Source organism: Pezoporus flaviventris, unplaced genomic scaffold (genome assembly GCF_033815535.1).
Source record: "Pezoporus flaviventris isolate CSIRO_AGI_PZ_B2104156 unplaced genomic scaffold, CSIRO_AGI_Pfla_v1 ptg000029l, whole genome shotgun sequence".
NCBI classification, from domain to species: domain Eukaryota; kingdom Metazoa; phylum Chordata; class Aves; order Psittaciformes; family Psittacidae; genus Pezoporus; species Pezoporus flaviventris.
The window spans coordinates 9,457,884-9,482,824 of record NW_026892577.1 but is presented as its reverse complement, the minus strand read 5'-3'; the positions used below and the strand labels follow the sequence as shown (position 1 = coordinate 9,482,824).

General features: G+C 39.0%; 1 protein-coding gene across 2 annotated transcripts in view; it reads right to left on the bottom strand.

Annotated features, from left to right (window-relative positions):
- The window catches only part of STN1 (STN1 subunit of CST complex), a 44,123-nt gene that overhangs the window by 13,310 nt on the left and 5,872 nt on the right, over positions 1 to 24,941 (bottom strand). Inside the window, exons 2-7 of one of the 2 annotated variants that reach the window (XM_061458830.1) lie at positions 14,459 to 14,601; positions 9,856 to 9,951; positions 4,930 to 5,001; positions 2,969 to 3,130; positions 1,562 to 1,673; positions 571 to 733 (exon numbers count right to left, since the gene is read on the bottom strand). In XM_061458830.1, coding sequence (XP_061314814.1) covers positions 571 to 733; positions 1,562 to 1,673; positions 2,969 to 3,130; positions 4,930 to 5,001; positions 9,856 to 9,951; positions 14,459 to 14,594 — 741 coding nt within the window. In that variant the 5' untranslated portion in view covers positions 14,595 to 14,601. Of the gene's footprint in view, positions 1 to 570; positions 734 to 1,561; positions 1,674 to 2,968; positions 3,131 to 4,929; positions 5,002 to 9,855; positions 9,952 to 14,458; positions 14,829 to 24,941 lie in introns of those variants that run through there. The other variant, XM_061458829.1, reaches the window with a different exon arrangement.

Here is a 24,941-nt window from a genome sequence, read left to right as displayed (position 1 = left end):
GCAACTGCATGGAAACTGATTTCAGCTAAATTCCACCTTCTGATCCTTTCAATCATGGCCTTTCACAATTAGGGATTTCTAGCTAAAGAAACATGTATCAAGGAGCACTGTTCATCCACTCATTTTAATCTCCTTTTGAAAGCTACATCTCTGTTAATATACTGAGCTTTAAATGAGGAAGACCGTCTTCCTTTTCCTGCTCAAATTCTGGATCTCAAACATCTGTCCCAAACAGCTCAAGCACCTTAAAGGGATCTTCTTTTCTCATACTGCCACTATTTACAGATCTAGGTAAGTTAGTGCCTGTTGCAGACTAAGGTTACTTAGGCCTAATACAAGATTACACTTAACAACAGGATTTTCTCACATTGCTTTCTTCAGTCCACTTTTATATGTCTCAAGTGACCAGGTTTCCTCAAGCTCTAGTAAACAATTCATGCATAAAGCTAAAGCACTTGTGGCTTTTGAATCCTCCTAAGGCACCAGCCTCTTATCTGGTTGTTTATGCATAAAAAAAAATACATGGTATTCCCCCCCCACTAAACACTTGAAACAGTTACATGCACTTACCTCCTGACAGTTGGGAGCGGGCAGATGCGTAACAACCAGGGACACCAATGCATCAATTGTTTCCAGCTCCTGTTGGTAAAAGGTCTGAATTTTGTTTTCTAATAAAAAGCCTTGCACTTTCTCATGCAGCATGTTGATCGAGAATGCCTGATCCTCCAGGCCACTACAAGGATACACAGAACATGTCAAAAGGCAAGAAATGACACTCTTAGCATTTGTTTAGTTACCTGAAGTTAGCCTGCTAGACTGGTTTGCAAAGATCTAAAGCTATTTTAGTGTCTTTAAAGAATCTGTATTTAAATCTTTAATTAAACCAGACCATTTTTATATGCAATAAGCATTGAACTGTTTCTCTTAAATCATTTGCTGTAACAATGTTGTGCTTTTAAGATCTGCAGTCTCTGAAAACACCCTACATGCATCAGACCTTCCAGTAAACATCCAGCTAACCTTAAACTGAATACAGGAATGGGTGGGTGTTTGAATCAGTTCATTGAGGTTATGTCTGTGCCTTGATGATGACAAGGGCAGTAGAAGCTGAGAGCATTTCAGTGGAACAGCCCCTTATCCTTACACATAAAATCAGGCAAAGATGCTCCTCCATCTAATCTGTTGACCTCGCCTCCAAATCTTGCTCAATACCCCAGCTTTTTTACTAGAAGCAAGAGATCTGCACATAGTATTTTACCCCCTTCTGAATACTCACTTTGGTTCAGAGTTATATTTCTTTTCTCAGATTATACACAGGTATCTGTGCATAAAAAGGTTGGACCAGATGATCCTTGAGATCCCTTTCAACCTGGTATTCTGTGATCTCATCTGTGTGGTTTATTAATTATTTGGGAGAAAAGCAGGCTGCTACTTTACACATATGCAGAGACTAAATCACAGTCGGGACCTGTTCTATCTTTCTCCACAGTTATTACAATAAGAAATAAACAGCAGTAAAAAACACACTTTGCCCCAAGACTAGTCTGGATACTGTGTTTACCTCTGTCCCTCCTCAGGGCTTTGGAAAGGTTTATCATAAACTTCTCTATAGAGACAGGGGAGTTCCAGCATCCTTGAAATTTGAACATTACACACAGGATCATCCACTTTATCTGAAGCGGTAAAAAGAACATACATAGTGGGCCAGGACTGCCATGACAATCTTATAAGCAAGAACACCTGAGGCAACACAACAGAGCTTCCCATGCCAGCATTAAATTGGTAAATTTTGTTCACTTCTGCTTTTATAAAAAAAAAACCACAAAGGCCACTCCTGCTTTTACAGCTTACAAGGAGGCAAATGGCCTGTTGTGATGCACTGCAGATCATGCTTTTGTCTGACAACTTATTTAACCAGACTTCATGATCTCTATTTTACCTTTCAGAAGTCTTTATCCATTACATAAAGTTAAGGAGCCATAGTAAGGAGCCTTTTTTGGGCCAAAGTGAAAGGAATTTAGAGGCTATTTGAACTGCATGGCTCTCTTTTACTGAAACAATGGTGTTATTACCAGCCTTTGAATGGGTTATACATTCATAAATCTTCTGTCTGGAAAGGAGGTTGAATTCCCTCTCAGGTTTTAATTAGAGCCAAAAAAATCTAGATCTTTTTGCTAAGTTACACAGATTTTTTTATAAGAGATGGGCTTCCCCCCAAGGAATCATTTTTATATTGTCTCAAAGATTTCACTGGGTAAAACTGACTCTTACACAATAGCACAGACACAGAGAAGTTATGTAAGTGGGAGCTCGTAGGGTGCAATGAGTTGACTTCAGAACCCTGTTGTCTAAAGAGCTGTTGGATACAGGGGCAGCACCTGCACACAGGTATGTGCCCTAGTGCCTGAAGATGAGGCTTCACTTTCCAATCATTCTGCAGAACCAGAGAGCTTGGAAGAACCTCGGCTTCAAGTGGCACAATGTGCCCATATGCTGCTGTCTGCCCACAGAATGGATTATACCAGCAACTGTTTCTCTGAAGCAGCTAATGCTCCTGATGACGCATGACATAAAACGTCACCAACTCCCTTCCCATGGGCTTTGGCTGTTCTACTTCAACACAAACAAGACTGAAGAGGAAGTCACTGTCACAGATACCAAATCACAGCATCTGCATAGTATTCTTGTATGCATGCTAGTAATATTTTACAGTTCTTTTATAAATGAGTCATTTTCCAGGAAGGCCTCATTTACAGGCAATCTAATCCTACACATTTAGTAGTGTGCCTTCTAACCTTCCACTGTTAAAATTGAAATAAAGACATACAGATGTAAATCTCTTTAGAAAAATGAGGTGCCAAAAAATAAAGTGGAAATAATCCAGTGAATTACATACAGCTTAGATCATCTCATGAATTCAGACAATATTCAGACAAAGATACGCATGTCACAGGTCCACAACACTCACAAAAACATGAAGCACGAATTTCTCTTTGTTGCCTGTAGGTTCGGATGTGACCTCTGACCCTGATAACATCCCCAATCTCCAGCTTAGTTTTCTGGCTCACCATTTCTTGGAGCTTCTTTATCTGTTCAAGCATAGTAAGACTGCTGGGTGTGCTTGGACGACCTGCAAGAAGTGAGGGAAAGGAAATGGGGGATTAAGGCCAAGAGGACTGTCCTTTCGCATTCACCTAAACATCCCAAGACTCACATTATTAAAAAAAGGGTTAAGTCCCAGGCCCCATATGTCCTGGGTAGCAAAACATTTGGGTGATAAAGTCAGTTTACAGTATTAATAGATCACCCAGGGAAAGTGCAAAAGAGATGAGGAGGAGATACTGATTTACTACTAAAAATGCTGTAGGTGGGTTGCAAAGTTGAAACATTAATTGAAATGGGTTCTGTCATTTTTGATTTTGTCATGCTAAGATGAACGAGAGGTGAAAAGAAAGGTCAGCTGAACTTCTTACATAAAAAAATGAGTCAGCTGAGGTGTGGCCAAAGTATTCATGTGACGCAATTTGGAGTCTACACTGAGATGAATGAAACTTGACAGAACTTCACATTTACATAACACACCTTTGCAGGAGAGTAAATTCTTCATAATATAAAACCTGAGTCATGATCCAAGTATCCCTGATCACAATTACAAAGGGCTGGAAGGAAGTTTCCTCTCCCCCCAGGAGCTGTTTTCTTTAGCAAGGTACAAATTAATTGATTTCCACTAGTAGCACCATGTCCATTCAAACACTGCTGACGTACAGGTAAAATAAGAACACAAAGTTGAAAGAAGCATTCTCAGTCCTCATGCTATTTCAAGCAGCATTTAGTTCCTCATGAAAAAACAGATTTGATTGGGGATCCCCATTATTTTTTTTGAAAGCTGTGCCACAACATCACCTCTCGAAAAGTGAGAGCCGATTTCTAGATTCCAGTTGCAGTTGGGATTGTTTCTATCAATTGTCATATTGTTGTCAAACAGAAGTAAGAATTATCTGTCTATAAAACTGGGCTTGTTCCACAGACAAGAGTTTTTAACTTTAATATCAAGTTTTTCTCTCCCCATTCTATGTGTAGATAACCCTAACACCACCACATGACACTAGTAACATTTATTTCAGTAGGATTTCATCAGCTCTTTATCAGGGTTGTCAATCTACCACATGACCTTTTAAGGTAAAAAAAAAAAAAAAAAAAAAGTGCATTCCATACAAAAAGAGTGCATTCCATACAAAAAGAGTGCATTCCATACTTTGGCCTATGAGAAATGGTGGGAGAAAAATCAAAGAGAAAACCAGACACTAGAGACCTCTTCTGTTATTGAACGCAATAATAGGTTAATTTCAAATGCACAATTTCTGCACATTTAGAACTTTCCCAAATCATAAAAGACTGCTGGCATCCTCCCACTGTGTTTCACGCTACTTTCAAGTTCATCAAGGACAGTATATGCATGAGCAGAAGAATATGAATGCAAACAAAGAAGATGAATGCTGAAACCACTATGTATCACAAGAGTGGGGAAAGTATAAAGGTTGCTGGTCAATAGATTGGCTTTGGAAACAGAAGCTGTGGCATGTGGCAGGTTTCCAGCCTAGTTCCTCACTAGATGAAGTCACAAAAAGAGCCATAAGAGAAGGATTCTCTGAACAATGTCACAACACAGAACTGAAATACTGTATTACTCAGATAAGGAAAAGCCTTAACAGGTCATAGTGTAGTGCTTTCATTGGCATCACCATTGGACACAACATAAAGAGTAATATGAAGACTCCCAAAATGGACTAGGCTGCAGGAAGTGATGGTTTAAATTAAGAAAAGCATTGAATTTGCTCTTCTGCAAGTTTGATCATTTAGACAATTACATAAGAGAGACATAAGCAAAAACATATGGTCAAAAAAGGAATAGTTTATTTGTCAAATTACCTGATGAAGATGCTTCTGCTACCATGGGACTTTTCCAGCAGACACAATTTATAACTCCAGTACTATCATCCACTGTAAAAACAAAATAAAATTGCAAGAATGACAGAATAAGAAAGGTAGTGATGTTCCAGGAGGTGAAAGAGACAGATATGTAGTGAGATGACTACAAAGGATATTTCATTCCAACCAGTCTGAAGGAGAAAGCAGGTGCTCAATCCCTGCTTATACCTCTGAAGTAGTCTCAACAGTCATTTCAGTCATGAAAATAGCTCAGCACCAGGTACATGCTTATGTGCATAGTGAGCAGAGTAACAGCTATAGCCTCAAACAATGATCAAGTACTCATTTAAAATATGAGGCTTCAGTACTATACTTGGAACTAAAGGGTTTTAATCTCATTGACAAGGGTCAGAAGAAGAATCAGTGTTGAAAGCTGAAGTCAGACAAATTAAAACAGGAAATCAGACAAAAACTACAGAAAGCTCACTGTAACAGTGAGAAAATAGCAATTCAGCACTGGGAGGTACAGTCATGTGAGTAGACTAGGAGGGCTGCTACCTTCAGCTACATTGGTTTCCATGCCAGTGTGCCAAAGTCTGCTGGCCATTCCTATACAAGATGTTCCAGAGAGCAGAAAGGCAGCTCCTCCAGCCAGGAAGGACAGGAGACGCACATGCTTGTGGTTCTGCTCTAGGCCAAGAATTCCCAACTTAAAGTATACATACTGGTGGCATGCAAGACACTTCCGTTTCCAAAACTGCTTAACACCTTCTCCAGAGCACAGGAGCTATCTAGCTTTTCCTGTTTTGCTAGCACCCAATCAAAGTATATTTGAGGATTTCTGCCCCAGGCAGTGCATTGTCAAGGACAGTAGGGAAAGACAAAAGCCAAAAAAAAAATGAAAAAACTAACAGAAGAATCAACAGCTCTACAGACCAAGAGACTGTATATAGATGGCATGTCCAATCTATACTCTTAACTAAAAAGGCACTAAATGTTTGTCAAACTACAGCAAGGATCACATCTATTAGCATCCAGCTACTGCTCCAAGCACCTTGGAGATGGTTCCATTCAAGCAGCAAGACAGAGCTTCCACTCTTCACAAATTAGAATTTGCAATTTTCTTCTGCTCCTTAAATCGGATCCATGACTACAAAAGTTAACAGCAATATTTACCAGGAAGGTACTGATTGGTACTTGCAGTCATTTCCTTTGGGAACCACAGCATCAAAGCATAATGCCTTTGCATTGTCTCACATGTTTTGAAACAATCTCCCTATTTGGGGGATCGAATTTCAAATCACCATCTTGCCTTCCTGTTTCCCAGTAGTTTAGCTGCATATTCTTAGTAGCAAATACAGAGCATTTATAAAATGCAGTCAATTCCAAATTCCATCACAAAAGTACACTCAGCTCATTGCTATCCTCCTTTTGAGATGCTGTGTCTGCAGCTTTAATTTTGTACCACAGTACACATAATGATCTAGCTGGTAGGATTTCCTCCTCAGTAGAGACAAAACACAACTATTTTGGTAGGAGACAGAGCCCCCACATACCATGCCACCAAGAAACACAGCAGATGACATTTTGCTGTTATATTACTGCAGCTTCTAGATATTCCAGGTTGCAAATAGCTGTTGCACCAACTGTGACAGATAGGCTTCCTAAAAAGAGCTTAGGAACAAACCAGACTGAAGGATTAGGAGGCTGGACTCCTCGTCATCAATGTAACAGCTGAAAACAGCTGAGCCCTGGAGAGACTGACCTGTTCTTGACCACACAGGAAATCTGGTAGCAGAGGAAAACTCTGAAGCAAAGTTTTCCTAGTTCACAAATAAAAGCTTTGAGGAAAAAGACGAATTACTCCTCAAGCATAGATGAATGAAAACTCTTGCAATTGTATTCTAATTAGATAGGAGAATGATAATCTATTTTAAATGCACTCAAAGGGTCTACAGGCTTTTGAAAACTTCCTGTGCTCCCTGTGCCGCCCTTCCTCATCTCTGTGGGTTTAAACTTCTTTTTGTTTTAATGTGGGTTGTTTTTTTGGGGCTGTTTGGGTTTTTTTAGCTCTTACATAAATGATCCAAGGGGTACCAATCTCAAAGCTACCTGATGAGCCAACTGTGCTCCTTTTTGTTTCTTCATGACAAAAAGGGGATGGTTCCTTTAGGGCCTGCGTAAGCCTAACGAGATTCCAGTGAGATGTTTTTAGTTTGTTTTTAAGGCAAGTGCTTTTGGCATTTCAAAACAGTTCTGGAGAACACGGAAAACCACATGGGACGGTTTGTTTTGGTAAAAAGGAAAGGGAAAAAAAACAAGTCAAAGGTCAGAAAGGTACATTAGATAAAATATGAGCTTGTGCAAAGTTACACTTTAACTGGGTATCTCTCTCCTAATTGATCATGACAATGGCAACAATCAATCACATCAACATGTCAAAATCAGGTTTTACACATGGTTGGGTTTATTTGTTTGTTTGCTTCTTTAAGCCTAGAAAGAGCCAATTTACTCTCTTACACTGCTGTTATTTTGTCACCAGTTCAGGCTGTACAGTTTTCAGCACACAGAAAGATTCTCTGGGATTGATTTAAGATCTTTCAATTGATGAAATATGTAAGATTCTCTTAAAATAAGTGGTGTATATTCTGAAGTAGACAGATAGGAAATGAGGGGGGGAGATAGTGGGAGTGACACAAAGTCGTTTCAGTTCTCCATCAGAGAAAAATTACAAAGGGGGAATTGCTTTGTCAGTCACTTTTAAGCAGATGGGAAGGGAGCAAGTACTGAGCAGTGTGCAGCCATTCAACAGACGAAACACCAGCTCCGTGACTCACCAGCCAGGGGCTGTCGTACCCAGAGAAGCAAGAAGTTACAAGCAGGAAACTCTCTAAGAAGTTACAATTTTGTGGGTGGGGAGTCAGCCCGCCTGTGAGGGAGGGCAGGCTGGGGACGGCAGCCTGAAAGCTCAAACCAGAAACTGTTGGAACAAAGAGTGGAGTTGGACGTGGAAGGACAGCAGGAAGCCAAGCTCTCTGAGAGCTGTACTTAGAGGTTGGCTGATCTAACGCTAAGGCCTTAATTCCATGACTCTGCAGGTTCTTTTTATTTCTATTCCTCCATTTTCTGCCACAATCGAATACTTCCAATAGGTTTACATCTGAGCTAATGCCGAGAGCAGCGTGGTGAAACCCTGGCCCATAGAATTGTTTTTACCTTGGTCATTTTGATTCAGCCTTCCTCTGTTCTCATGAAGCAATAACTGCATTTGCATACTAGTGCAATGAAAGAATAATAGCTGACGTTCAATTAATATTTCAACACTTCATTATATCCCCACCTCTTAACTTAGAAGCTTGTTTAGCCTCTGCTACTTAAGTGCCCGAGAAACTTGTGCTTCAAAATATTTACTGTCAACACATTTAGCATAATGGCAGGGTAATAACAAAAATCCAGAAATTAGACTTAAAAATAAACTAGAAAATATCCACTCTAAGAAACTTGCAGGGACATTTCTTAGAGCACAGAGCCAACACTAAGCAGCTGCACCCAGTGTGGTGTACACTAATGCGTTAGCAGATAATGTTACTCTGCAGCAGTATGATGCAACTGCAGGTGTTGTGGGAGCAGGGACCCGATTGTCAACTGTATCTGCACAGTACTCCTGATTCAGGGAATTGTTGCTGACTCAATTCTGTAAATAAGGCAACTGGATAAGAAGATGGCCTCCATCAGGTGGAAACCCATGGCAGAAGACATTGGAAGTTGGGGCTGCTCAGCCTGGAGAAGAGAAGGCTGCGTGGAGACCTCATAGCAGCCTTCCAGTATCTGAAGGGGGCCTATAGGGATGCTGGAGAGGAACTCTTCATTAGAGACTGTAGTGACAGGACAAGGGGTAACGGGTTAAAACTCAAACAGGGGAAGTTTAGGTTGGATGTAAGAAGGAAATTCTTTCCTGTTAGGGTGGTGAGGCACTGGAATAGGTTGCCCAGGGAGGTTGTGAATGCTCCATCCCTGGCAGTGTTCAAGACCAGGTTGGATGAGGCCTTGGGTGATATGATTTAGCGTAAGGTGTCCCTGCCCATGGCAGGTGGGTTGGAACTAGATGATCTTAAGGTCCTTTCCAACCCTAACGATTCCATGATTCTATGATTCTTTGATTCTATGACATGAGTCCTTCAAGTGCTTCAACAGGATCTATACATTTGGCTCCCCCTTCCTACTGTGAGATGACCTCCCCCTTCCCTGCTTTTGAAACTTGCCACATCACTCTGCTTTTTCTCCAGATGAAAAAGGCAGCTGAACAAAATGACAATCAGATGTTTCCATGTTAAAAGAACAGCCTGACTATTAGGAAAAGCAATAGGGAGGAGACAACTTCTAGCTGCTGCTAATAAGCACTGGTACTATGATGCTCAAGTTAGATTTGTTAAGACTCTTCACACATCTAAATATAAACAAACTTTTAACTGCTATTAAAAGCTGGCTCTAAGATACAACAAAACATATAAAAAGAAAGGTTCAGAAAAGGAAGAAGAGACTTCTCATTTGCAGGCACTGTTAAACCCATTTATATCTTACCAAAGAAACTGCATATATATGTGTACATGTAGGTGTATATAATATATATGTGTGCGTGAGAGAAAAAATTGTAAGTCCAGTGGCAAAGCAATAACTAAAATTAAGATGTACTAGATGACCCTGGACAAATCAGTTACTGTGTTTTAACTGTTTCTCTACTTTTGAAGTAGAGATAAATAGTAGCTTCCCTATGTTTGCTAAATATTCTGAGCTGCAAATATGTATTATATTCAGATAAGAGCACAATTGTTTCAAGAACAATGATCAAGTAAGGTAACTTTTAAGTTCTAACAGTAACTAAGATTAGAAGGCTGATAAGTGCAAGAAGAAAGAAACTTTTCTTACCTCCGTAACTATAGAAGGCATCTCGCTCTTTCCTTTGAACCACTAGCCCAACAACATCCACCTGTCTTATTGGATGTCTATTATAAAAGAATATACCTAGACACAAAACATACTTGGTAAGTACAACTTACTTTCAACATCCTACCCTATACAAAGTCACATTTGTCAGTAAAAAGGCCCATACTTTCTTACATATTTAATGTATCTTGAATTATACAATGCCTATTCATGTGAAAAATCTCCTGGATCAGTAAGGACTGGGAACACTTGAATAAAGAAATATTAGCTCTACTTAGGATACCAAAAGCTTGTTTTTGTAGAGTGTCAGAACTCTATTAACCTCTTCTTTTCTTGCACATTTGGACCTGAAAAACAGTTCGTCTGCTGCAGTTACTAGGGGTGGTTTAGTTGTTTTGTTGTTTCATTTCAGTTTGGGGTTTTGTTTGTTTGTTTTGGGGTTTAACATCTTCATCAGGCTTCGGAATAAATAATAGAACACAATGGAAGCAGTCTGAGCTTCTCACAGTGCAGCTGTTCCTGATTAAGGCAGAGCTTCCAAAAGGAAAACTAGCATAATTCTGTCTTTCATTTCTAAAAGAACAAGAGCCATGTGGGGGCAGGGGAAGAGAAACAAGCCTCTTAGATGCTGGCATACACTATGCAGCCATGATGGACAGCACCCTGAACTTCAGCTTCTGAAATAACAGCTTCTAAAAACAGCCCTTCAAAGCTATTTTTGTGCATATATAAAGATGACTTAAATTAGATTAACATGTGAAAACGTGTCCAGAAACAGTGAGGAATCAGTGCTCAGTGGACTTTGACAGCACTGAAGTTGCTACGTGCCCTTTGAAGAGAATGACAAACGTTGTTAAGAAACATCAATGCAAACATACACTGAAGCTCCACAGTCCACTAGCAGAAGAATAGGGCAATAAGCCCAGATCCTGGGCTGGCTAATTTTCAGTCAATGTGTCTTGTTCAGTTTTTGAATATTGCTGCTTCACTGAAATAGGCTGGGATGTTCAATAACTATCTTTAAAAACTAGGCAACTCAAGGGACTAAGAAGGGAACATTTGGCTCCATACACTGTGGCAAGGTTTATTCTTACAAAGAGAAACACTGCAGCAAGGGAGTGAGAGAAAAATCAAAACCAAACTCCAAAAATAACTTGGCCTACATAGCTGGCAGCCTAAATAAGCCTGGAATTAACTTGTTTCACATAAAGACAAAACACCCAAAGTTTCAAAAGAAATCACAGGTGATCAGCCAGGCAGCTCATAAACAGAAGGCCTGCTCATAAAAATCCAGTGCAATGTTTTGAGGATGTGTCTATCACTGTCATCTTAGAGCTGGCTGTAGTAATCGTGCAGTCACTGGTCAGGTTTGGTGTAGTGAACGTTTAGCATGTCTGCCCACTTCCTCTCATTCCATTTACTAGGACAACAATAAAAATTGCTATAGAAACCCTCAATGGAGATGCTCCCAGTGTATATAATTGTTCACTAAACCTTACAAAATCTCTATTAAAAAAAAAGGCTGAGCCAGTTTCTGGGTAATTCTGTGGAGTGAGGACACCAAGCTCTTGACTGTGCAAATAAGCAACATATTATTATGCTCATTTCCATCTGTAAGCTGAGTTTTGACAAATGACAGAAACAGATAAAACTGGTTCTCTCCATCCCCATAAATTCACATTGAACTCCACCCTTACTCTTTGAGAAACTACCCAAATTTGGAACATGCAATTATATTTACACTTCTAAAAGTTGTTGAACTTGACTTCAAGATGTAAATTGTTTCTCCTGCCAGCTTACTTATTCGTATTGGCAGCAGTAAAACACATGTGAAGCCACTTGCAAGCGCCCCCAGACAGGCTCATAGTAACCCAGTAAATCACATGTTCATTAACGTGCTGTTACCACAACAGGAAATCACAGCAGTGGTACAGGGGGCTTTAAATGCAGAGCTCTCTAGGGCAAGTTCTGGTCATGTCTTTACCAGCATTACTAAGTACTGAGCTGTTTGCCATTGCTTTAATTATTATTATCCCCTTTTATGCTATTTGTAGCTTCCCTCACTTGTTGATAAGCTGTCACAACGCAGTGCTGCATGATAAGTCTGAGAAAAGCTCATTTCCATTATGTGTTGTAACAGAGTTTGACACCCACTCGCATTTCATGGCCTCTAAGACAACACAATTGCTGTTTTTATCTGGGAGGTTTTCCAGCCTTCTTGTCACCATTTATAGCAGGAGAATAATTGGCCAGGTTTACTGCTTTCCTCTCTGTAAAGGGATTAGTCATTATGGCATCAAATCCTAATGCTTAAAAATGGAAAGAAAAAACCTATTAGGTCATTCAGTCCATTTCCTCAGGGTCAATGCAAGACCATTCCGTACAGTAAATTCCTGGCAATCTGTACAGTCAGGATATAAACAATCCCAGCGAAGGGCATCCCACCTTTTTCCTGGGAAGCCTGCTCCATGGTTTGGCAGATGTCATTCTAAGGATGTTTTTCCTGACATTCAGTCTGTGTCTTTCCATTCTTCCTAGTTACAGCTCTTTGGTTTGCAATCATTCATTCTTAATTACCATTACTTACTGACTGATTTACAACCAATCATATATTTAGCTTCAGCTGGTCTTTAACAATCCCATTAAAGGCAGGAAACATCAACAGCAAACACCTACCTGCTTCCTTCCCCAACAGACTTTTTTCTTTAGTGTTTCTGTTGTGCAAACATTTGTTGCCAATAAATAAGATATGCTGAATAAATGTCTGATTTGGTATATACACAGCACTAGGAGAATGAAAAAGCTCGGGGTGTTTGTTCTATGAAATATTTTATTCTTTAAAATCTGGTTTAGAAAATGATACAGGATTGCAAGCAGCCTTAGTTGTTCAAAATATCAGATGCACAGGAAGCAGAGAAAGCTTGCATACACTGATTTTAAAGGCTGATATCTTGACATGAGAAATACCACTTCCTTAGGATCATCTTAGGAAAGAAAAGTAATAACAAAACTGAAAGCTCCTGAAGCAGAAGACAACTCACCTAAGTAAAAGAACAGGAAGGGAAGTGAGAAGGCAAATTAAAGGTAAGAAAGAGCAGGATTGTGTGTTCTAGGACTGTTCCAGCTTTTGTGAAATGTTTGTTGATGCTTAAGTTCAATTCCTCTGAATATATTTTTCCATGCATGTTTGTATTTAACTAATGTCCAAGACCAAACTACAATCCTGTTCTGCTAACATTGAATTGGTTTGTATTTGTTTGAAAACAATTAAAATGGCTCTATTTGAAGCAGGAACAGGTTTTTACCAGAAGCATTTGCTATACCAGTACTACTATATGACTGCACCCTTTAAAAAGGCCTCTAAGTACTACTCACTCTAGTATAAACATCAACAACTGACTATAGCCTCATTCTTTCAGTGGATTTAAGACAAAAGTATCCTATCATATTAAATAACAGGGATATATATATGTACTGGGCTTTGCAGTTTGTGATGCCCATATGTATATAAAAATGGTTGCAAGAGAAAAAAAACCCCACCACTCCTTCATTTCTTCAACAATACACTGCTGTTATCCTTGCTATTAAAGAAAAGTAATTAAGAGCAGCAAAACCTACAAGGCAGAGCACATTCAAAGAACCAAATAGGTATACCTTGTCTCTGTGGAGGAAAAAAAAACAAACAAAAAACCCCCACAAACTCTGCTTAGGGTTTACTACTTTTTCTCATTTATTCAAAGTAACTTGGGTTCCACCCTTATTATCTCGCACCTTGTCAAGCTTTAATTTGGAGTAATGAACCCTTCTATAGCACAAAACTTTCTGAAGTATATTTAAAGTCTTCGTAGAGAAAACAGAAATTCAAGGTCAGACCCCTGTTGCTTTAGACAACGTACACGTGGGTGATATCAGCTGAAGACCAGCAGGAAACAGCAAAGCATACGATTTCCAGCAATGGTTAGGAAATGAAAGGTGTGGTGTAAGATTCAGCACAGATGCCAGAATTTACAATAAGGTTGTTCAAATACTTGAAGATGTCAAGTGTCTATCATATCTGGAAATTAAGTAGACAAAACCTCAAAACCTGTACCTGTTTTATAATACCTTAATATTCAGAGGAAAAAGCAAAACCACATACACTCAGCCATCAACTCAAGATTTTGCAACAATGAGAAGATGCATAAAATTCTTCTCTAATGTTGTACAGACAAAGATAAAAACACATATGACCAGAAAGGACAGGCATTTTTAGAATTAATGTTATCAGAAAATAACAAGCGCTACCACACAGATGAAATACAACATTACCTTAATGTAAGAGATGTTCTGTATCTACCTATCTATCGATGTATATATATATATACCCGAGAGGAAGAAAAGCCATTAGAATGAACATTTTATTTTCACATATATTTCACATGCAACCTGTTGTTCCCAGAACTGTTAAAGTTCTTAATGTCACTTAGCCTTGGGGCACGGAACATTAGTGGTGTTCATGAAGCATTCTGCAATCCCTCAATAAAGAGCACAACATAAATCAATTAGAATTCTGTGTGCATCATAATCAGCACATATAAGTACGTACCTGGCACTTGTTTAGATTCTCTCATTTCTTTTATATCTTTAATATACAGTCTTGCAAATGCAAAAAACACAGGATCCAACCCCCAGTGCAGAGAAGGTGTCTCTTCTTCTTCATACTTCCTAGACTCTGCCTGCATTCAAAACCTGTGAACACAGAACAACTTGTGACTATTTTCTGCACAGGTAAAGAGCTGTTCACATATGCTCCACCTGTATGAAAAATAGCCTGGGATTTTTACACACAATAACACAGCAGAGCTGATAAGAGACACAGGAGCTTAATACAATGTTATCTCTGTGTTCCAACATGAAACATTCAAAGTGTCAATACTGAGCAGGATTGTGGGATACCAATTGGCTACTTCCTACACCCTGCTATCATTCTTTTTCCCTTCCATAAGATATTCTCCTCACCCTGTGCTTTACTGCAGTGTGGGGGAGGTTTATTTTCAATTAAACAAAAGCAGCTGGCCCTTCTTTATTTTGGACATACAGTATCAATTAACTTTGTAATTGTTACTTTTCCTTTTTGCTTCTTCAGATTTCCCTGTTTAATACCTGCCATCTTCTGCCATTACCAGAGCCAGTGCTCTGCTTATCACAGAGTTGATGTCAGAAGAAAAACACAGCAATCAATTCAGGAAAGATCCTTGTAGAGATCTGGAAGCTGAATATACTTTTTATTAGCTTGTCCTGTATGGAAAGCTAATAAATTATTTATTAGCTTCTCCTGTATGGATAGCTAAAGCTTTTCAGGTCACCCTCAGATGGGTTTCACCCACTTACAGCTATAGGGCGAAGGTGGTAAGTGGAGTGATTTTGAGGAGTGCATAATAGGGCTGAGATCTGGCAGCTACAGTCTCCTGAGAGGGAACAGCTCCCTGCTAGCAATCAGCCTGTCTGGAGACACTTCTAGCTACTGATATAGAGGAAACATGCCATGAGTAGCATGATAGCATCTTGCTTCTTTGAGAAACAACAGAGCTTGGATTCTGTGTGATTTCTGTTTTCACACTTAGATTTTAATTTGGGGCAGAAAAACAGAGCGTAACGCAAAATGCCAAAGTGTCGCTGGCATCTACTCTATGCTATGAAAAGAACTGCAGATGACAATTACATTCATTTCTAGGGTTTATTTTTCACGTTTTTAAACAACGAAAGGTTAGCTATATTTTGACCTTCCTTAGACCACTCATCTGTTTTGTTAGATGTTGAAAGTATCTGATTTAGTCAATGCCAGTCACTTTATCTTGAAATAACAAATTATTTTTGTTTACACCTGGATTTATTCCTCTCCCTGCTACAGAGAGCTTTTCCAAACCTATCCCTTCCACACACACAATATCTACTCAAAAAAATCTCACTACCTTTTTCTCCCTCATGTCTCCCCAGAAGCATATTTTTTTCTGCTACTGAATTGCAGACACTGCTCAGTAGAAATTCATAAATTAAGTTTTAACTGTATGATCTTAATAATGCAAAGCTGTGATTCCTCCATATGGCAGCTCCTTGGTTGCTTGCTATAGTCTCTGTCAAATTTGGATCATAAATTTTCCCAAGCAAACACATGGTTTGAACCTGTGTTTTACTTAGCACGCTCGTTTTCATAATGAAATTAGTCTTCCCCATCCCTTTCTTTTTGCTTGCAGTCTCTAGCACCAAGTTGCCTGCATTGTCCCTATGCTACTGTGCTTTTATAGCTTCTATTAAAAAAATAGTAGGGGAGAAAAGGGAAAATATAAAAGAAAAATAATAAACGTAGCCCAGCAAAATGTGATGGTGAATGAGAAGAGTTCACACATCAGTCAATAAACACATACACTATAGTCAATCAAGGTTAACAGATAATGAGTTGAAATATGGAGAAGCACTACTAGGTCAGTGTCATCCCGCCTCCCACTCAGAGTCAGGAACTCTTAAGAGTTTGTCTTAATTTTGTCCTTAATGGTGCCACAGTACCCTTTCAGTGGCACTTCTCCCCTCATAAGAAACATTGATACAATCACAGACTGTTGTCAAAGATCATCTTTTACACAAAGCAATATTCCTTTCTGCACTGTAACCCCCCACCTTACTCTGCATGGTTACAACGTCTCTCATAGCTCAGCACCTGTTTTTTTCCTCAGATACAGATGGCAGGCTGAGCTAAGCAGCCAAAAAGGGAGAACTGGGTAACAAACTTAACTTTCTGCATTTTGCATGAATGCATTGGAACAAAAAGCAGAAGTCACCCCTGCACATCTGAGGGAAAATCAATGAAGTGGCACCACTGGAGATTACAAATATCTGCATTTTGTTATTTCAGTAAACAGTTGTCAGACCTGAAGTGCCCAAATGTTAACAGATCAATAGCTAGAAATCCAAACAACAGTTCTAGCTATTTAAGCATCTCTTTTAGGTATGAAGATTTTCCCCAAATCTTTTATTTCTTCCCTATCCTGAAAAGTGAACGATTCCTGCAGCAAAAGCTCTATCTCAAAAATTACTGGGAACTAAATCTCATTCTGGAGCTTCTTTCTAGCTCCCAGGCCTTCTTACAGCTTTTCATTGGAAAAATTTACATCCATCACATTTAACTTCACGGAGAGATTCACTCTGCTTGGTTCAAGTCTGCTACAGACACACCAAATTTAATCTTACAGATTTGGCAGATTCCTTGACAACAAGTAAATCACACTCCCAGAGCTATAAAGAGATCACAAGAGTTCTTGAAGCCCACGGGACAAATCAGCCGAAGTCGTGAGTTACAGACTCCATCCAGACCAGGCTGCCACAGTGAAACCATACTCCAGCCACTCGCTTTCAGCAATGTCTGACAGACACATGGAGAACACTCTGCAGTGCAGTCTCCCCTTGGCTCTTCACGGTCCCAAAAGCCCTCACAACCGCCACCCAAAACTAAATCCATTTTCTTTCTTGCCTCTCAAGTGGCCAGTTGATAGCTACATTCGAACAGTGACCGACTTAAAGCCGAAAGCTTGTGGCCTGCTGAGAGGAAAAGATGCTTCCTGCCTCCTGCGCTGCTTGCCATCACATACTTTTGTTAAAAATCCATTCTTCTTGTGGTGGTGTCTTTTTGCTTCTATAGCAAAGGACGTTCAGTCACGAAAAGTAACCCTTCCCAAAATACCTATTTCCCAGTTAGTTTCCAAGCTTCTTTCAGGCAGATTGATAGTATTAGAAAACATAATTCTCACAAGGCAAATAGAATCATAGAATAGTTAGGGTTGGAAAGGACTTTAAGATCGTCTAGTTCCACCCCCCCTGCCATGAGCAGGGACACCACACACTAAACCATGCCACCTAAGGCTCCATCCAAGCTGAGATAAAACACTTCAAATCCATTTCTCTTTTGCTATATAATAGCATCTTCCCGTAAGCTTTTCTTCAGTTGGCACAGGAAGCCTCTGTCCCAGGCAGAATACTGCAGAGGTTAATTCATTAGTGAGTCATTCTGGTGAAAGCAGAACTTTCCATTATGCTGGAAGCGTTTTCAGCTCTTAACTGGTACCACTGGTGATATGCTATCAGCAAGGAAGATAACAGCTAGGCTGTTCAAAGATGATCCAAAGGGCAAAGAACCGGCATTGTGGAGATGTAGGGCATTATAATCAGTGCAAATACACATAGCTCACAATAGACAATTCTGAGCAGATACTATATTACAAATGTTAAAGGATTAAACTAGTTTTTGCTGAAAGATGGTGAAAAGGCTTAGTAATACAGAGTCCTAGCAAAAGATCACCCTTTCTTCATTTTGTTTTAAATGCAGTGTAATGACTTTACAGTTGCTGCAGAGCAAGGAATTCAATCCTGCTATAGGACAAAAAAAAAGGCAAGAGAAGCATCTGGTCCATGAGCTCATTAGACAGAAGATATCTGTATTCTATTTTTAGCTCTTTATAAAATAACTCCAAAGAAAGGCTACAAAAGCATAATCAAAAACAAAAATAGAATTAAATTCAGCTATCTGGACCATTTTTTGGGAAAACTATCCTGTTTCAAACCCAGAAAGCTCAAGTTTACGTGGTAGTTATCTAAATACAAATAAACAAAAAGCCTCAATTTGAGATTGCTCTAGACACTAACCTATTAAAATGAGGCTCTTTCACCTACTGCTATCAGTGTTAGCTTTCTGACTGCAGTGAGAATTAAACCAAGCCCATAAGCCTTAGTGTTATCTTGTGAGTTCAGCAAGGTGTTATCCTAAAAGGGAAAGAAGGGAAACCAAGGAAAATTGGCAGCCTTCCCAATAATGCCACTGCCCAAATCAAAGCCCTGTCTCTTTCTTCCCTCTCAAGCAGCCTACCTGGTAGCCTTGTTAGAATAGCTACCTATTTAACACCAGAGTTGTTCAACAGAACCAGCCCTGGCCAGTGATTTCTTGGCTCCTATTCCCATGTTCACCAGGTATCTTTTCAAACATGGTAAATGATTTAGAATTGGTTTTCTTCCAATCTCAGTGAAATGGAAAACCCAGAGAATAATATCTGGTTTAATGTTTCTTCTTTTCTCCAGATGTAATTACCAAAACTCTTGGAGAAAATTGCCTTAGTTTGAGATGAATCTTTTGGAGCCATAGCAAAGGTATCTTGCCAGCTGTTGTCTGCAACTACTCTGCAACTGCTGGCAAACTGCTACAAAGATTTTTAAGGTTCGCTGTAAACCAGAAGCAGAGAATATTTATCCACCAATACAGGCAGCTTAAACATTCTACCATGCATTCACTCTTCTCCAAAGACTGCCACAACCATACTAGCACTCATGATCTATACAGGAAGCAGCTCCTAAGCTGTTAGAGCTGCCAACCCTGTGCATTAAAACAACTTAAAGGCAGCATTGGTTTACTTGGATAAATGAGGCTATAAACTGCGGCTGTTAAAGAATTGTTTCATGAGTCAGCCATCCCAGTCACAGAGAACGCAACTTGTGGAAAGAGGAGCAGAGTCAACAGCTGGCTTTTGTACCAACCTCTGTCATCTGAATTGAACTCATCTCTGTTTGAGTCAGCACCCTACATTACAAATTATTATTATTCAATTCTTCATGATCAGCAGAGGCAATTCCAGCATGACACAATTAAAGACACCATATTCCAAGAAATGTTTTTACATACAACATTTTAAACTAAAACCAAACAAATCCAGTATCTTATTATACAAGTAGATCTTAGTGAGCTGGAAAGTAAAGCCTTTGGCTACAGATGATATAAAGATTCTAACAACGAAGCTCAGCCATAGACTTGTTAAAAAAGAAAGTTCTCCATACCAGTAACAAGATGAAAACCATCACAGAGACCAAAATACAACACTGAAAGACGAAAAAGGCTCCTGAAAGAGATGTGCATTGGTATCAGCTTTACAGCTGTTAGAAAAATACCAAACAGTAAAATAAGGTCAGTTTGGATCCATTTCCTATCTGATGATTCTGTTAAAAGTCAAAGTAGGGTAAACACTTTCCGTCTTTCCTAATAAACTACCTTCAGCTGTTGCTGCTCATGTGAAGTCCTTTGAGTTTAGCTGCTACATGCTACAACAGTCAGTAAGGGCACTATGTGTCCTGCAGGTCTTATATACAAGTCAAGTACAATTTCAGTTCAAATAAAAAAAAAAGTTTTGAAACAAAATTCAGAGAGCTACAACTCCTCTGAACTTGTACAAGTACCATTTTGGGAACTGCTGCAAGTGTTAACATCTGTCTAACCTCCTGAGATAACAGAAGTACCAAAAAGAAAGAATTACAGAATTTTTCCTTAAGATACTGCTTGGAATTTTAAACATCTTTGTCCTTTAATTACATTAGATTACAATACACTTCCCTGGCAAGGAAAGATGGTGCAAGACAAAAGATCCATTGACACAAATTTTAGCCAGAATGTCCATAAACAACACAGAAAGGTACTGGCCCACAGTGCCCATAATAATCAGGATATAGGTAGGAGAAAAAAGCCTTGTTTTATCAATAAACTGACATCACTACTGTGTAATAGTCTTTCAGTGGAGTTAATACCTCCAGGTCCCAACCTGCAATGTATTTCCCTCTCTCTGTTTTTAATTTTCCACAGCAGTGACCAGAAATCCTCTGGACAGGCACATGTGGCTGCAGGACATCAGACAGACTGGCTCCTCTAACATCAACAGTCTTGGAAGGAAGGGGGACAAAGCTGGCACTTCTAGATTGCCTTCTTTGGCACTGCAATTTGTTTTATATGCAAGTTAAACCTTGTAACAAGGCTTTGGCACCCATTTTCCAAAAGCATGATTCTGGAAAACTAACAAGGAAGTGTGCAATAAAACAAACAGTAGAAGTAGCTCCTCTTGATCCTTGTCCTATGCATTAGTCACAAGATATTTTTCCTACATATCAAGAAATCAGCAAACCACTCAAACGAGCAGTAAACCAGCTCTATATGTGGATTTGTCATGGACAGCTGTAAGCTTACCATGAAAAAGGTACAGTAGTCACTACTGATATTCAGAAAGCTTCACTTGCTATTTGTATTTTAAAGCTATTGGATAATCGCACTGAAGCACCTTCTTCAGCTAATTCTCTAACTTGTCTCAACTGAGGGCAGGAGGAAGTCTATGAAGATGATTAATTCTCTGCAAGCTCTTAATCACCCACAGTGTTGCCAGAATAAGCTGAGCTACTGTGAAGACATTCTTTCACTGGGAGAGAAAAGGTTCTCAGTTATCAGCATAAAATAAAACCAAACAAAACTAAAAATAAATTACTTCTTATAAACAGTGAGATTGCTGCTTGGAAAAACAGCAGTATGGAAGCTTTCATAGCAACAGGATTCCAAAAAGGCTCCTACAAGAGAAAGTTTTTTGACAGGTACACGTAATTTACTGATCCAGCATAAAGGAATATTAACTCATTCAAGATATCTAACAGCAAAGGGAATAAAACCTAATTCACTCCAGCTGAAGGCAACACAGTTGTCTTTTGTACTTTGCTACATATCATTCATACGAATGTTCATAGAACAATAGAGCATTCCATTACAACTAGAGACTTCAAAATAATTAACCTACCATTCAGTCTAGGTGCACAGTTGTGATGAAGTTCTCAAAATATTCCCAGCATGTACCAAGGCATCAGGTTATGACAGACCTGCTGAATATTCTAAAAAAGTATTATTTGCTATCCAAGTAAACCTATTAACTATATCAGACCACGCTGAGGGTGTGTTTGAAACAGTGTTCAAGTAGCAGTGTTGCTATATACAAACCAATTCAAATCAGAGTAATTTTGAAGTCTCAGATCCAGCTAGGATCATAATATATTTTGGAGTGTACCTAGAGACTGAGTTTGCTCACTTGGACCTCTCTTGGAACACTGAGGTCTGTTACTCTTCTTTGAAAGATCAAAACCAACCATGATAATGTCGAACCTTTACTCCAGGACTGCCAAAGCCACCACTAAACCATGTCACTAAGGGCCTCATCTACACAATTTTTAAACACTTCCAGGGATGGTGACTCCACCACTGCCCTGGGCAGCCTGTTCCAATACCGGTTCACTCTTTTAATAAAGAATTTTTTCCAAATATCCCATCTAAACCTCCCCTGGCGCAGCTTGAGGATATTAAGACAGTAATCTCTTTGTTACTGGCAGAAGTGTGCAGTATCGCCCCATGTAAGAATAAAGCTTTTGTTACGCTTTTATAATGTTCCTCACAAGGGTCCTCTCAACCAGCATCTAGGAAAAGTATCAATAGAGTGGGGGCTTTGTATCAAATATGGTACAATTCCCAGCCTTCTCTGTAACTGTGCCTCCTTTCTGAGAATTAGAACTTTTATACCTGAAATCAAGCACAGGATTTCTTCGTCGCACCCAGGCTGTTCTGACCTACAAAACCGAGGAAGTTTCAGAAATGCCAAAGGTATGCAGCTATTTCTTGATTCCTCAAACTGTTCTGCATAATCTCTTACACTGCATTCTATGAACTTTGAATCATCTCAAGACTAGTTTCTTCCCAGATAAGGAAAGCTGGCTCATCATCCCTTATCTTCAGCCGGTAAACTCTATTAGGACCTCTTAAAAACCCAGAGACTTCGCCCTCTAACTTTTGGGATAGCAATTTTTGTAATTCTCTGAGGATGCTCTGAAATAATGAAATCTTACAGACACTCCCTCTGAGATCTGTCCAAATTTCATCACCGAGAGCTGACACAGGACTGATAACGAACAAACCAAGACTGTTCAGGAACACCTGTCCTACAATGTGAGTATCTTAATAGCTTTCTTCCCCACAGAGCAAAGAAGGCTATAGACTTCTTTGCTAATGATGATTTTTGCCCACCTTTAAAAACTACTTCTGAATCCAGTAGGAATGCACGAAATGGACATAACACTATTAAGAGTATTGAAAGCAAATACCTCACCAATGACTGTGGCTACAACTTCTTACATTCCCTACATGAATCACTGTCACAGCCAATATGATAAAGTCACTGCTATTTCCGACTTCTCGGTATGTAAAAAAAAAAACAAAACAAACCCAAACAACCTTTTATAAACAGATTTAAATGTCTCCTTAATTGCATTTAAATAGATGCTACTCCCTACCTCCTACAGTCACTCCTGTACACTGGAGTGTAGTCATAGAATAGTTAGAGTTGAAAAGGACCTTAAGATTATCTAGTTTCAACCCCTCTGCCATGTTCAGGAACACCACATACTGAACTATGTCACCCAACACTCTGTCCAACCTGTCCTTGAACACTGCCAGAGTATGGAGCATTCACAACTTCCTTGGGCAACCTGTTCCAGTGCCTCACCACATCCAGAACAATGTATTATAGCTCAGCCAGAAGCCACAGGAATTTATCTTTCTGATATGGAACTTGATTTTCTGCTATAGAAAAGTCAGTCTACTTAATGGAAGGGGCTTTTTTGGCATAATCCATAAATACCACATGGTCCATACATATTTTATAGTTATAAAATGTAGTATTGTGGATTAGATGAGATTAAATGTCCCTTCTGTCAAAAAAAATACAGATTCCAGGGCACTCGAGACAATTGCATCACATCACAATACTGTTTTCTCATGAGCAAGTCCTAGTGCCCAAAGTCTGCTATACTGTCATTGAACACACAATAGCTGTTGTATGCCTTAACAACTGACACATTATTACAGCTCCACATATTGCTGCTGTACCGTGAAGAGATTCTCCATAAAGCCAAATTCTACTTTACAACACACAGTAAACCATTTGTTTTGCCTCAGAAGTGAGAATTATGCAATAGTTTATAAAAATCTAGGTAAAAAAAAAACATTACATGTAGAGAAACTATTTTAAACATGGCTGTAATATAAAAATAACATTTTTTTATTAAAAACTAAGCTGTTTTCTCAGTAAAAATAGTTTATATTTTCAAGTCTAGCTTTGCACTAATAAACAGCTGGTATCTCACATTCCCCATTTTGTTTGTAGACATGTCTCCAATCCTGTCCCACTGCAATGTCTCTCTTTGGGATATTATTAAAGAATCAGTAGTTTTCAGTGGTATCACTTTGTCAGATTGTCTTTTTATTCTGTGTGTGAAATGTTGCCTACTTTACTGTATGGTATATTTTTAATAATAGTTTTAGAAGTCATAATAAAAGTCCTGCTTATGCTTACCACATAACCAGGACTGGGTTTGCTGTCAGGCTAATCATAATAAAAACCAGATTTAAAAATAACTCATTTTCATATTACAGAATAAGTTATTCAGTCCCATGATTCCAGAGCTGATCAAGATCACAAGAGAACACAATGTCTATTCTGGAAAAAAAAAAGTTCCTGGGAAACACAGTAAGAAAGTCAGGATTTGCTGAAAGAAAGCAGCATTATATGTGGGCTTTTTGTTCAAACATTTTTTTTTGTGCCAGTATTGACTGAAAGCAATACTAAGATGCAAAGCTATCTTCATCCCTTAATAAACTTCTAATCCTAGCTGCTATGTGAACTAATGCAAATTTGAAAGCCACAAACAAAAAGAGCAAATCAGCTCGTGACTGCTATGCAAGAGGAAAAGGTCTAATTACCATCTGGAGGAAAGGCAAACATGGTGAAGCATTTGTAATACATGCTTTCATGTGACTCGACTAAATCTTCTAATAGCCATCAGATGGAGGGGGCTCTGCAAGTTACAAATTCTTTGCCTTTTGTTCATGTACAGTTTTGAGCAAATAGATTTTGTTTAAACGAAATATAATCTCAGATTATTTAAATGGTTTGAAAGACTACAGCAATATAGCTAAGAGGAGTAGCATTTTAATTGTATATTATTTCAAAAGCAATCAGTACTCTGGATAGACTAATAAAAGTTCTTTTCCTCCATGTCTTAATGACTATATCAATCTTTCAGAAAACCACACGAGTAAGTGTAACTACTGTACTCAAAAAATGCAGCTGTCCACCAATGCAAGTCAGTATTATATTATCTGAAAATTCCTATGAAGAGTTTTTCAGGTAGATATAAACCAA